Here is a 14,013-nt window from a genome sequence, read left to right on the forward strand (position 1 = left end):
TTTCCACTGCACGTGAGTATGTGGAATTGAAACTCTCGGGGTCTCCACGATAAGCTCAGCTGTCATATATGGGATGCCTCCGGGACCGTTGCAGTGGGCTGAGGCTTAAGCCAGGGCAGGGGCCAGTTGGGTTTTGTATTTGCATTCCTCAGTATCTCTCTTTGTATTTCACTTTGCCCACAGATTGGAGACCACAAATTCAGTGCCCATCGGATCGTCTTAGCAGCCTCAATCCCGTACTTCCACGCTATGTTTACAAATGACATGATGGAGTGCAAGCAGGATGAGATTGTAATGCAAGGAATGGACCCCAGGTACTCAATTTCTCCCCTGGGTCTCTCAGTCTGGGGGTTTCCAGGCACAGCTTTCAGCCTCGTGCGTGGTGCTGTTGGGCCCATGGCGGGACACAGCGCTGTTAGAGTAACACTTTGAATAGGTACTAGCGTCCAAGATATTTTTTTTTAATGAGGACTGGGTACAAAGGTGGTGAAATGTTATCCTCTGCACTTTTCTCTGCTAACCATTATAGCTGGCAAAATCGTTTTCCAAGTAAGTGTCTTCATGCCGTACTCTCCCCGTCAGTCGAGAACAGTGTTGTCCCTTAGAACTTCTGCACGGATGGGAATGTGGTATTTGTACTCTCCAGAATGGTAGCCACTAGCCATAGGTAGCTACTGAGCACTTGAATTTTAACTAGTGCGATTAAGGAACTAAATTCTGCATTTTACTTAATGAATTTTGACATAATTTTAAATAGCCACATGTGGCTGGTAGCTGCTATATGGGACAGCACAGATTCAGAAGATGGCAAAATCGTGGTTATTGGATGGTTGGAATATTGAAGCCCAAGGAGGGCAAGCCCAAAAGGCATCTAAATGCCTTTCAGTGTCCGAGGCAGCCCTCCCTAGCAGACAGTTATAGGCCCCAAATGTCAGTCCTGTCGAGCTGAGAAATCCTGCCCTAGATGAATTTTAGGGGCAGGAGGTCGTACCATACCTGCTGAAATCGTGTCATGCAGGCACTGACTTAACGCTGTCCTGACACGTAAAGTCACTTACTACTGGACCTTCCTCATGGAAATACCTTCCTGATTACTGTATGAAGGCTTTATATAAACATATTCCATAGTATGCCTTTTTGGGCCTTGAAAGGGAGATGGATGTTTATGTGACTGAGTCTGTGTTTGATTTTGCTGCAAGTCTGTGAACTGAGGCTGTATGTTTATAACCTAGGCTGTATCCAAGGGTCCACTGTGTACCTACTATGTGCGTGGCACTGTTCTGAGGTCTGGGAATGCAGTAGCAAACGAGACACACAGGGTGACTCAGGGCAGGAGGAGGAGCAATAAACAAAGCAGTGATGACATCAGCCAGTAACCTGTCATTCGTTGCCCACCTTCTTCATCTCACAGTGGTGGAAACGAGGGGTAAAGGAGCCAGGAAACTGTAGTAACCTCTGGATGATTGAAAGTGATCTGCCCCAGCACGTGGAGAGGATTTATATACCCAGTGCACGGCAGAAAACTCAGGCCAGCTACTTATAAGGAAAGACACAGAAGTGGGTCTGCAAGGGCGCTCGTACACTCTCTTCTCTGAGGTCTGTATCTGAAGGAGCTGTGCTCATCGCCATGCACCGGCCAAGTGCTTCATTTAATAGAGGTAGACTGAGCACCTGTCAGGTGTGCTGCTGTGGGCACTGAGCTATAGCACTGAGAAAACGGCGCCTCTCATTGTTCCAACTTTCTGGTCGTGGGCATCTGGCCATAACCATACCCACACGTGCATGGTAGGGCTGGCAAGTGAAAGCGAGGCGAGAAAAGTAAAATGAATGATGGTGGGGGTCTGTGCTATTCCAGGGTGGTCAGGGAAGGCCTCTGTGATGAGGTGACATTTGAGCCAAGACCTTAATTGAAGTGAGAGAGTGAGCCATCTGGTGACAGAGCCCTCCAAACAGAGCAGACAGTACAAAGGCCCTGCGGTGAGAGTGTGTTCAGCATGTTGGAATAGAGCGAGGGCTAAGAGTGGAACGTGATGAGGTCAGATAGCCGGAGAGGGCCAGACCACATACAGCCCTGAGACGGAACTTGGAGTTCTTTCCCAGTGGGAATTGAAAGGCAGAAAAATTTGTCGGCATCTCACTCTGGAAATGTATCCCAAAGAAATAATAAAAATGCTATTTATGATGGCAATAAGATGTTATTAGCTATTAGGCCTTCCAATAAAGGAAATAAATTACAGTGTGTTTACATGTTGAAATACTAGGTAGCAGCCACTAAAAATGATAAACATGAGACAGTGTAGCAACATGGGAAAGGACTCAATAAGTATTATGTGATTATATCCCTATCATTTATGCATGCAGGCAAATAGGGACTGAAAATGAACCCAAAAAAGTAACCACTGTTGACTCATTCAGTAATGAGACTGTGGGTACTTGCTTTCTCTTTTTAGAATTTTCGTAATAAGATTATTTGGGCAATAAAGACAGCTTAAGAAGTAGAATGAGTCTTCAGCTCTGGTGAAGTCATTCCTGTCAGATAGATTCTCGAAGGGCATGGGCTGAGTGGGTTTTAGAGCGGGGCCCACAATTCCCCAGGTAGGCATGTCAGCTCAGTGAGGGCCAGTCTCTGAAGCAGATCTTTCCTCCTTTCTCTAGCGCCCTGGAGGCCCTGATCAACTTTGCCTACAACGGCCACCTTGCCATTGACCAGCAGAACGTGCAGTCGTTGCTGATGGGGGCGAGCTTCCTGCAGCTGCAGAGCATCAAGGACGCCTGCTGCACGTTCCTCCGAGAACGGTGAGGCCACGGACCCGGCCCGTGGCGGGGAACACACCCAGGTCATTCCTGGAACCCCCTGCCAATTTGCTCAGTCTGGGCGTACAGAGTTTTATGAAGGAGTGAGCCGGGACCTGACTCTTCAAATCGCAGTCGAGCAGTGCCCAGTTCTTTGGGGTGACCCTTTGAGGAACTTATTTACAGACTCCCTCCTGTGCTCTCTCCCGGCCTGACATGTACGTCTTCTTCTGGTCCTCCAGTTTGACCAGCTGCTAACTTAGCTGACTTGTCACCAAACCGATGGATTTCGTGCTGCTTCACTGTTCCATAGCCCGTCTCCATCTCTGTGTACATCCTTCCCCCTCCTTGAAGGTCTTAACTTCTTTTTCCTTCAGCTCTTTAGGGGCCTACCCAAATTTCACCTCCTGGAACTCTGTGTCCTCCTCAGTCCCCTGGAAGCAACCACTGTATGTTCTCTTAGTGTAAGGACCATGGAGTTTATCCCTACCTAGGTCCAGCATTCGGCAATGACCTTTGGATAACTGAGCTGATAAGAAGGCTTTCCCCCCCTCAAGAGGGAGAGCTCTTAGCCATAAGGTCAAAGCTGCCTCTTAAGCACTGGAGACTTGGGGGTGCAGGTTAGTGCTGGGCTCTACACGGTCTGTGTCTGTGGTGCTCTCTGAGGCCTGGCCTCCACCTGAGCTACTCTGATCACAAGGTCCGTGGCCTGAAGTCCAGCATCCTTCCCATCTCAGATCTGCCCTCCTGAACTTCATTTGCTCTTACAGCTGACCTCTCCCTCTCCCATTCCCGCTCCACCAATCCAGCTCACTCAGTAGCTCTGTGGACCCATCTGCTGTCCCCGTCCTGCCCCTGTGGTGCTCATGGATATCACTGAGCACTGCTGTGTGTGCAGCCAGCCTTACTAACCGTGGTAATGATGCTTAGCATGCAGGGCACTCTCTGCTGGGTGCAGGGTGAGTGGTTTCATTGTGAGATAAATGGTCCTGTTTCCGGTTTTATAGATGAGACCACAGAAGGACCGCGTAGCCCCAGAGCCTGGCTTGACCCTGTGCTGGGATGCCTTTTGGGTCAGCTGGAGGGATGCATGTGGGGGGTGTGAGGCAGACTGGCTTTCCTACTCACTTGTGAGCTGCTTAAGGACACAGATCAGACTTGATTTATCTCTGTGTCCCCACAGAACTCAGAATGATTTAAGTAGGCATTCTGGAAAGGATTAAGTTGGCCACTCTCACAAGGGGACAACAGCTCCACCTAGGGGATTTTGAGGTCATCACTGTCAATACTGGACCCAGCCTCTGTTACAAGGCAGTATCACCCAAAAGATGCTTAGAAAAGTGATTTTTAGACCAGTGGAGTTTTTACTGCCTCAGTGACATTTTAGGAAGACGCACTTAAGCATAAAGCCTGACATTATGAGTCTGTCCTTGACATTTTCCCATTCTGCCCTGCAAGATCCCTTCTGAAGGCTCACTTCACACCTTATTCCTGTCGTTATTCCTTCCCACAGGCCCCAGAGGCTTGACATGCTTTCTTTGTTCTTTCCAGTAGTTACTGTCACTGCCTCTGTTCCTTGGGGTGGTTCTCCCTGAGCCTGGTTGCAGAGCATGTTAAGGTGTCCCGCCTGCCCCTTTCTCATGTGCCCGTATTTGAAGACAAGCATGTGGGCCCTTCATTGTCAAGCTGTGATTACTAATGGCTTGAGAGAAACCATTCTGAGCAGTAGTGGAAAAGACAGGATTTCCCAGAGCACAGAGAAGCTATAAAGCTGTCAAGAGTTTTCCAGGAGGTTGGGGTTGATTTTTTTTCTTGCGGCCCCATTCCAAGCCTTCGGACATATGGGCCTCCTTGTTTTTAGGTGAGCCTGGAGCTGTGTATTTTCCAAAACTCTTCTCTCAGAATTGAGTCAGAACAGCAGATGCATCAGTGAACCACGCCAGTACCTTATTTAATTCAGGGCACTGCTTCCTGCCTCTGATAAAGCATTACGTCTTATTGAGGCCTCCTTGCTGACGAATCAGGCTGTGCCAGCAAGCAAGGTGGTTGCTGGTTGTGAGGTGGCTAATGATAGATGTGGGTCTGTCTCTGCCCTTTGGGCTCATTTTCCCTCTTGTCTTCCTCCTGCTCCTGAGTGAGGCCCTGTCCTGCGTGGCAGCTCTCCCTCCTCCTTCCCCACCAGCTGCCTCATGAGCAGGCTTCCCACATCCCATCCTCTTCGACGAGAAAGCCCAGTTCAGTTGGAGGTGTGTTTTGCTTTCCTTATTATGCCAAGCCAGTCAAAGACAGCCAAAGGCGAGGTACACGAGTCCTAACTTGAGAGGGAGTGGATGGAAATGTGCACCAGGCAGCTTTATTGACCATCCTTTCCCATGTCTTTGGACTCTATCTGGTTCCCAGTCCGTGGCACTGAATCCTCCTCTTGAGTTGATGTCCCAGCGGTTGGGATCAGTGAAACGCATGGTGTAGCGGCCGAGGGAAGGTTGAGCCTCATATTTGCCATATGTGTGTAAAGGCCTTTACACCAGTCTCATTTAGTCACTGTAAGTGCTCCAGGAGAAAGGCAGTATTTGATGACTGAGCTGACATTCTGACCTTGAGCCCTGTGTTCCTCACTGGCCATGTGGCCTTGCCTAAGCATTAGTCAGTGCTCATGCTTCCCTGGCCTTTGTGGAAATGCACGTAGGTTTCCAAAGCAATGGACAGAGCCAGTTCAGGCTGGAAGGGAAGCAGCAGCTTGTGGAATCCAGATTATCCCAAAGACAGGCCCCTGAGAGACTCTACCCTTGGAGTTTGCTGCTGGGGGACAGTGGTGATTGTTGGCTGGTGATTTTAGCTCTGCCTGTAACTTTAAACAACGTGGCAGGGAAGAAAAGCAAGCAGTCTAATAAAGAAAACCTGGCCAATTTCCATCTGATAAATACCCTCTCCCTCCATGGATTATCAGTCACAAAGTCAAAATAAGAAAAGCCCCATCCCCAGGATCTCCTGCTGTCACCAAGATTTCAGAACCCCGTTGGGCGCATTTGAGATTTTGTCAGATGCAGTAGTAGGAAGGAAAGGGACCATGATAAAAATTAAGACAGCAGCTGACTTCATGCCAGGCATCATGCTGAGTGCTTTTGCCACATTCTTGCTTAATCGTGGCCACAGCTGTAGGAGCTGGCTAGCTGTTGTCCTCCACTTTTTCCAGGTGAGGTTGTTACGGACCCTTGAGGAGACGCCAACATTACGTGGTGTGACACAGGGGCCCGGATTTACCCAGGGCGGGCAGGTCTGCCTCCGGGGCATGGGAACGCACACAGAGTTCCCTCTCGGCACCACCGCTTTCTTACAGCAGGCTGAGAGCACGTGTCTTAGTTTCTCTGAGCCTCAGTTTTCCCCCTAAAAGTGGAAGTAATGACTGCTCTGCAGCGCTGTTGAAAAGATTGTGGCTGCAGAGTGCAGGTCGTACTGATGGTGCTAAGCGAGTGGTTGCCGCCGCTGTCATTCCTGGGCATCCGAACAGTTAGACCCGCGGAGCTTCTTGCTGTTTACGGAAGATGAAGTGTTAAGGGTCCCGATGTCAGAGAGGTCATCTGTCTGCATGGTTTAAACTCTCATTCTACAACTGCAGTGCCCTCCTGGGGAACAGGTAGATGTTCGACCAAGAATGTCAGCGGCTGAAGGAAAGCAAACAGTACGTGTTCTCCTGTTCTGTCCTCAGAGCTGTTTCCCAGGACTTCCCAGAGAGCTCATCCCACCTAGACGCCCCTAGTGCACTGAGCACTAGTCCAAGAGGCAGAGTCTTCATTTTCAACCTTCACAGTTGAGTCCCTGAGCAGCGCACCTGGGATCATGCAGGGAGTTTGCAGCCAAGCTGAGAGCAGAGCTGGGTTTTCTCCATTCTCCAGCTCTCCCCAGAACCAACCTGAGAGTGATCGAAGATACCATTCTTCCTCTAAATTTTTTTTCATCTTTTCTTATGCCAAAAGTCTGCACCCCAAAAATTGCCTGGGCGTCCGCCAGTTTGCCGAGACCATGATGTGCGCCGTGCTGTACGACGCAGCCAACAGCTTCATCCACCAGCACTTCGTGGAGGTGTCCATGTCCGAAGAATTCCTGGCCCTGCCCTTGGAAGACGTGCTCGAGCTGGTGTCTCGGGATGAGCTGAACGTAAAGTCCGAAGAGCAGGTCTGCAGGGGACGCGGGGGCTGCTGCTCTTTCTAATCTTTGTTTTCTTTTTTTTTTTTTTTTTTTACATGAAGACCATGATGTGTGTGCGGCTTGTTTATTATGGGTTTGTTTCATTATACTGTGTGCATTTTTCACGAGACCTTTGTCCATTTCAGTGTCTTATATTCAGTGGATTTTATCAGCCTCACACGCTTTATTCTTACATGTTTGGGTGATTTCCAGTATTTACTATTAGAAGTAATGCTGCTGCTAACTGGAAATTAGCATAGATAACACTTTGAAAGGGTCTTATTCTAAAGCGGAGAGCAGAGCACTGGGGCAATCACTGGGGAGGAACATGAAGTTGGAAGGGGTTGGTGGTTTGTTTTTTAAGGTGAGAGAAATGGCAGTTCATTTGACTACTGGTGGGAATTTTCAGAAGAGAGGGTAGAGTCAGTGATGCAGGAGGAAAGGGAGAATGGCTGCTGGCATGATGTCCTGGAGGAAGCGAGAGGAGGCCGAGTTGAGGGCATGGGGTGTCCCTGCTGGGAGCACCCGCCACTCCTGTCCACCCCCCGCAGGAGGGAGAGCCTCCACAGCCAGGGGTACGGGGAGGTGCAGAGTGGGAAGGGAGAAGCTGGCAAATGCTTTTGATGTTCTCTTCTGGTGTGCGTCTATTTTCTTAGCTGAGAGTGTGGATCAGGAGGAGGTGAGAAATGTGAGGAGAGATGAAAAGGCATGAGCCAGCTCTCTGGGCGCGGGAGAGGAAATAAGCGATGCCAGGGAAAGGAAGAGGGGCTTGGTGGGAAGCAGGGCCTGATGAAATTTGCAGCCACAGAGTTAGAATGGATCCGCCAGGGGGCACCTGGCTGGCTCAGAGTATGTGACTCTTGATCTCAGGGTTGTGAGTCTGAGCCCCATGTTGGGTGTAGAGAGTACTAAAAAGAATAGATAAACTTTAAAAAAGAAAAGAAAGGACTCTGTCAGCTGCATATGCTGGTGCAGGTGGGGGTGAACTTACAGAGCTGGACCTCACCAGGGTAGAGATTTTTCCAGGTGGGCGTGATTAAGGGAGGTAGGCGCACAGCATGGGCACTGGGGGCGCCCACCTCAGAACCCGCAGAGCCCATGCTGGGTGAGACGGCGGAGAGGAACCAGGCCAGAGGGGTCCTGAGCAGGGGGTTGGGAGAAGGAGAGCAGCATCAAAGGCTCGTTGGCATCAGTTACTGAGCGGAAGGGATCGGAGGCGGTGGTCAGCACCGGCCGACTGAAACTGATGGAAGAGGGGAAGCCTTTGAATGATTAGGGTCCTTGAAGGACAAAGAAGAGCTTTTAGTGGGGGTGGTCAAGAAGAGTGTGAATGAACGGGAGCACGAGATGTTAGCAGTCAGAGAGGAGCAAAGGGCGATCCCTTTGGTCAGCAGAGGTGTGGTGCAGACATCTGCAGAGGACCGTGAATTAATGTTACTTGGAGCAGAGGGTGGCCAGGGCTGGACAGCAAAGGGCTGCAGTGCAGGGGTGAGATGCTCGGACCTGGCCCTGCAGACATCGGGAGCTCCTCTGCGGCAAGGCCTCCACCAGTTCGGTGGCTGGGAAACCTGACCAAGGCCCCAGGCAGAGCAGCTTGGACTGTTTGCAGTGTGGACCTGGCCTGCCATGAGGCCCTGCTTCACCTGGAGGAGCCCCAGGCGCCTGGAGGCAAGCTGTTGGGAGCTTAGTCCCAACTCAGCTCATTTCCCTAATGTCTGAAGAGCAGTAGGAAAGGGGGCCTGAGTGTGGCCGTGTGGGTGCTGTGAGGCGCAGGGAAGAGCCCGGTCCCAAGAGCGAGCCCTGTCCCGAGCTCTTCCACTAATGAATATGACCTGGACAGCTCGCTTATCGGTGATACACTGGATCCAGGGTTTTAGAGTGACGTACCCTTGTGGCTGGAGCCCTTAGGGAAAGCTCCAGAGAACATGATCTGGAACCAGGCCTTAAAAAGGAGGGCGGGTTTAGATGAAGAGGAGGATATGAGGGGCTTCCGACGTGAAGGGGACAGTGTGAACAAAGAACCGGCCAGCCTGGGAGAGCAGAGGGTGGAGGGGGCCAAGGAGGGAAGACGAGCAGGCAGTGTGGTGAGCTGCAGAAAGGAGTACGGAACCACTGGCAGCTTTTTATTAGCAGGACGTAATGAAAGCCGGGAAGCTGTTACGGTCACTGAGGCTTGCCTTTCAAGAGGCTGGGCCAAATGGGGCAGATTGAGGAAGCAGAAAGCAGTGACCTCAGGAGACAAGTAGGAGGAAAGCTGGATGGGCCCAAGGGACTGCCTCAGTGTAGGGAGTGGAGGGATTGAGACTGGGGGGCCCGGGGACATGGCGCCTGGGAGCGAGGAGTGACTACACAGCTTGCGCTCTGTGCCATGGCAGGTCTTTGAAGCTGCATTGGCCTGGGTCAGATATGACCGGGAGCAGAGGGGGCCCTGCCTGCCTGAGCTGCTGTCCCACATCCGCCTGCCCCTCTGCCGGCCGCAGTTCCTATCAGACCGCGTGCAGCAGGATGACCTGGTGCGTTGCTGCCACAAATGCAGGTGAGCGAGGGCCGGCCTGCTCAAGGCGCTGCCGGGGGGCGGCGGGGGGGGTCCAGGCAGAGAAGAGAACTTGGCCACCTAGGCTGTTTGTGTTCTAGTTCGCGGGACGAAGGATTCGGAGTGCTCAGTCCTAATTCACGGCACACAGATTGATCTGTTTTGTGTCTAGGCCTAGAAGAGCCTGAGTCTGACCCCTTGGGCAAAGAAATGTGCCATGAGGGAACATCGAGGCAGAAGGGGCTTCCTCCCCTATGCTCACTGAGGATTTCCTAGCATTTCCAGAAGTGGACTTAGTGGTGACTCCTGGGGCTCCTCGTCCTCTCCAGTAAATCTGAGTCAGTGCACTGGCCTCAGGTGGATTTGGGCCCGTCTACAGTGATGGGCACGGGGGGGGGGGGGCATGTTTACCAGCATGGGAAACTTTTGCCCTGGGGAAATCAGTGATGACGTGGCACAGTGGAGCTCCCAAAACAGCCAGGAAGGCAGTAGCCGTATGGGAGGATCATTATAAAAGTAGAACAGTGAAGGAAAATGTTCACCGTCCTCCAATTGGCTTGTCATAGTCACAGCGAGTTCAGAGGAAGTCAGTGGCTGTGTGCGAGCCGCGTGAAGGTGTGTGAAGGAGGGGGTGGAGGTGTGGCTGCAGGTAGGGGGGACCCCATGTCAAGCAGTCTCAAGGGGGCTGTTGAATTCGAACTTCATTCTGTGGGCAGGGGGTAGTTATCGAAGGTTCTTTGACAGCTAGTGTGGAGGGTGGAATGGAGAGGCAGGACTGGAGGCAGGGCAATCGTCAGCAGCCGCGGGCTTCTGCTGTCGCACTCTGGGTGAGAAATGGCGCGTTGCAGGGTGCGAGCCATAGGGATGGGAAGGAAGAGCTGGGTCTCAGTGGGGACAGGATGCAGGCTGCTTGCTGGACCTCCACAGCACCAGCTATTACAGCCACTACCCTGTTCTCCTGCCAGGTGTGTGCCTATTAGATGACCCTCATTCTGATTACTCTAGCTGAGGTGGACTCTGCTCATCTTGCCCCTCCGATTTTGAGCATGTTTCAGTAGCTGTGTGTGGTTCCACCTGGACTCACCTGGGTTGAAGACCAAACCTTCCAGAAGGCTCCTTGTCCCATGTTTCCTCTCCAGTTGGGGGTGGGGCAGCCAGACTCGGAAATACAAATGCAGACCTCATGGGGAGAATACCTCCTGTCGTAACATGCTGCACCTTATTCCAGGGACCTGGTAGACGAAGCAAAGGACTATCACCTCATGCCGGAGCGCCGGCCCCACCTGCCGGCTTTCAGAACTCGGCCTCGCTGCTGCACTTCCATCACGGGCCTTATCTATGCTGTGGGGGGCCTCAACTCAGCAGGTATCTTGCAGCTCCCCTTTGCGGGGCCCTGTCTTGGACTTTGTGGATGAAAAAGCACCAAACAACCTAGCCTGGTCCTCTGGTTCCCCTCCTTTGTGTGTCACCACCCTGGTCCCTCTTGATTTGATGCAGCTGCTATGCAGTGAAAGCATGTCAGGTATGAATACCATTGAATCAGAATATCAGAGCTAACTACCAGTCCTGGAGAGAATGCAGTCAGAGACCCAGCTCTGTTACCAGGCTAATCACATTTGGTCATATGGATCTCAGGGGTTAAGCTGTATGTCTGTCACCGTGAGAAGGAAAATTCTCCAAATACGCAGGGCCTGCCACTACCCATAATACTGCTTTCTCTCCACCTGCTGCCTCCCGTGCCAGGCACACATGCTTTCGAGTCGGCATGTTCTTGGCAGCTCTTATCCAGCCCAGTTTTCAGGCGAGCCAGGCACAGGGAGGGCAGTGTGGGTTCCTGAATTTTTGCGGCACAGTGACAAAGGACGGTGTCACCTCCCACGTGAAGGCCAGGCCTTTTCTCAGGGTCTTTCCAGGCCTGTGGAGGGGGGCAGGTGGTAGGCAGTCCTGGGCAGTTCCATCTTTAATTGAAGGTTAATGAGAGGTGTGTGCCACTCTGTGTACCATATGCTTTATTAACTGTGTGTCCTGGAAAAGGGAGGTCCTCAGCTAGTAAACGCTGGAGTGTGGTAGGTGTGAAGCGCCCCCACAGTGGAATAAAACAGGGAGGGGGATTATTTTATTTGAGCCAAAAAAAAAAAAAACTTTGTAAATGGTAGGGTTGGAATCCTCATTCCTGGCTACTATAACTACTATTTACTGAGCACTCAGCGTGTTGTAGAATTATGCTAGGTGCTTTGCCTATTCTGCCATTTAATCCTGATGACAGCTCTGCCGTAGAGATTATCTCTATGGCATGTGTGAGAACAGAAGATGGAGATACAAAACAATTTGCCCAGGGTCACACACTAGTAAGTGAAAGTCAGCAGGGGCCCATGCCCTCTGAGCATGCCTCCTGCCCTGGGGAAAGAGTGTGTCCATTTCCCTTCAGCTTTGGCCTTAAGCAGGTGGACTACCTCATTACAGTTTATAACTGTCCTCTCTAAAAAGTAAATGCCTCCTGTCTGATTCTGATTTTCCCGAAGAATTAGGTTTGAGGTTAGCACAGCTGAAGCATCTTAGTGGGCCCATCTGGCTTGAGTATTTCTGTGGGAAGAACCGATAGAGTCAAGTCAAACATTCCAGATAATCAATGCCCAACAGCTGTGATCTAAACACGTGGTCTCATTTGTTTTAATTTGAGTAGCAAATTTTTATGCAGGTGATTCCCTGAATGTGGTGGAAGTGTTTGACCCCATCGCCAATCGCTGGGAGAAGTGCCATCCCATGACAACAGCCCGCAGCCGCGTCGGTGTGGCCGTGGTGAACGGGCTTCTCTATGCCATCGGGGGGTATGACGGCCAGCTACGGCTGAGCACTGTGGAGGTCTACAACCCAGAGACGGACACGTGGACCAGAGTGCGGAGCATGAATAGCAAGAGAAGGTATTCTGGAAGCCACTTGTGCAGCCCGAGCGTACGCACTGAGCATCTGGGCAGCGCCATGCTACACGAGCTGGGGCACATGATAATATAAAACACAAGCTGGCCTGGGAATTTCCTGTGGCCAGGCCAGCCACTGCCAGCACCTCCCAGGAGCTCGCCCCATCTGCTCAAAAGTAAAATCCCTGCCTTGTCCTTTGAGGAGCCTGGGGAGACGAGACATGGACATGTGGAAGTTGTATTGTTATTTAAGTGTCAGATAAGGACAGAAAACATATGGAAGATTCCAGAAGGGAAAGAAACTGGATGGAAACGTCTGGAAGATTTCAGGGAAGAGGTGGGATTAAAGTTGAAACTTGAAGAATAAGGAGGATTTAACTTTATTAGTGATGAAAGGACATGAGAGGTGTCTTTCCCGTGTCCCGCCCCCACTGCCCGGATCTCTGCCACACACATGCTTCTCCCACCTTGGGAGTCTATGAGCCATAGCAACATACTTTGCTTCAGTGTCGTCCCCCCCTCACCCCCGCCAGGTGCGAGCATATAGGTGGACCAAGTTTATGTCTCTTAACACACTCCAGATACTTGTCTCCTCCATCACTTACCTGCTCAGACTTCGTGAAGAAGAGTTAGAGGGCATCCGAATGGTGCGTCCATTCAGCCTTCTTAGTGCTGGAGGGGCAGGTGGCCTCTTTCCTTCCATCAGGCGTGTGTGGAGCACGTGCATAGCCAGGCTCTGGAGCGGGAGGGATCACTGGACAAGTTCTTCTGTTCAGAAGATCAGCGGTGGCGCTCAGCTTTCTCTTCCGGGGCTGACAGGAGAGGAAGTAGTCCCTACCCCTATCACCAGAACAGTTCTGCATTTCTCTCTCATGAATTGAGCTTTCTTGACAGATGCCCAACCTCAGGGGGAAAGTTACATGAATTGTTTTTGAAAGGTGCAGTTTGAAAACCACTGGGGCAATGAGGGCCTTTCTGCTTTGTCAATTTTGTGGCCTAAGCATTTGCCTGATGGGCCCCTTTGTCTGGCCCTGCTCTGGGTTTTCTGTGTGTAAGATCAAGCAGCTGCCTGTGTGATGAGGAAGAAGTGGGGTCAGGCCAGGAGGCACACATACCACGTTCTGCGGTGTTAGCATGTGGCCTCGAGCTGGAAGGAGTCTGCCTTTGTACCAATAAGACCAGATTCACAGAGGGTCACAGTAGGTTCATTTGGAAAGAAAAAACTTTGTACACGATCTGCTCCTCCTGAGGCCCTGAGCTAACACTCTTGTGATTCCTTCCTCCCCCTCTCCCTACCTCAGTGCTTCCCTTTTCTGCTCCTTGGGTGCCTTACAGAACTTCTGTGGCCTCGGATGACTCATTGCTCCATTTCCCCAGCCACGAGTGCCCCTTTTGCTTTTACTGCAACCCGTTGTTCTTCCTTGGGTGTCTGCTCTGGGCAACTTCCTTGCTTTGATGTCACAGAGTCTGGAGAGTTGTCTGGGAGGAAAGTCCTCCAGGCATCCCCTTCCCTCACTGTTGTTAATGCCCTGTTATTAGTAGCATGGACCCAGCTCCATTTCATCCCTTTGAAATTACAGGCTG

At 51.4% G+C, this 14,013-nt stretch overlaps 1 protein-coding gene across 3 annotated transcripts in view; it reads left to right on the top strand.

Moving 5' to 3' along the window:
- Positions 1-14,013, top strand: part of KLHL18 (kelch like family member 18) — a 52,657-nt gene that overhangs the window by 31,280 nt on the left and 7,364 nt on the right. For 2 of the 3 annotated variants that reach the window (XM_026500703.4, XM_026500705.4), the window contains exons 2-7: positions 184-314; positions 2,656-2,796; positions 6,768-6,966; positions 9,354-9,514; positions 10,740-10,876; positions 12,195-12,432. In XM_026500703.4, the coding sequence (XP_026356488.1) occupies positions 184-314; positions 2,656-2,796; positions 6,768-6,966; positions 9,354-9,514; positions 10,740-10,876; positions 12,195-12,432 (1,007 nt within the window). The remainder of the gene's footprint in view (positions 1-183; positions 315-2,655; positions 2,797-6,767; positions 6,967-9,353; positions 9,515-10,739; positions 10,877-12,194; positions 12,433-14,013) is intronic. The other variant, XM_026500704.4, reaches the window with a different exon arrangement.

The sequence above is a fragment of the Ursus arctos genome, unplaced genomic scaffold, assembly GCF_023065955.2.
Source record: "Ursus arctos isolate Adak ecotype North America unplaced genomic scaffold, UrsArc2.0 scaffold_14, whole genome shotgun sequence".
In the NCBI taxonomy this organism is placed as follows: Eukaryota; Metazoa; Chordata; class Mammalia; order Carnivora; family Ursidae; genus Ursus; species Ursus arctos.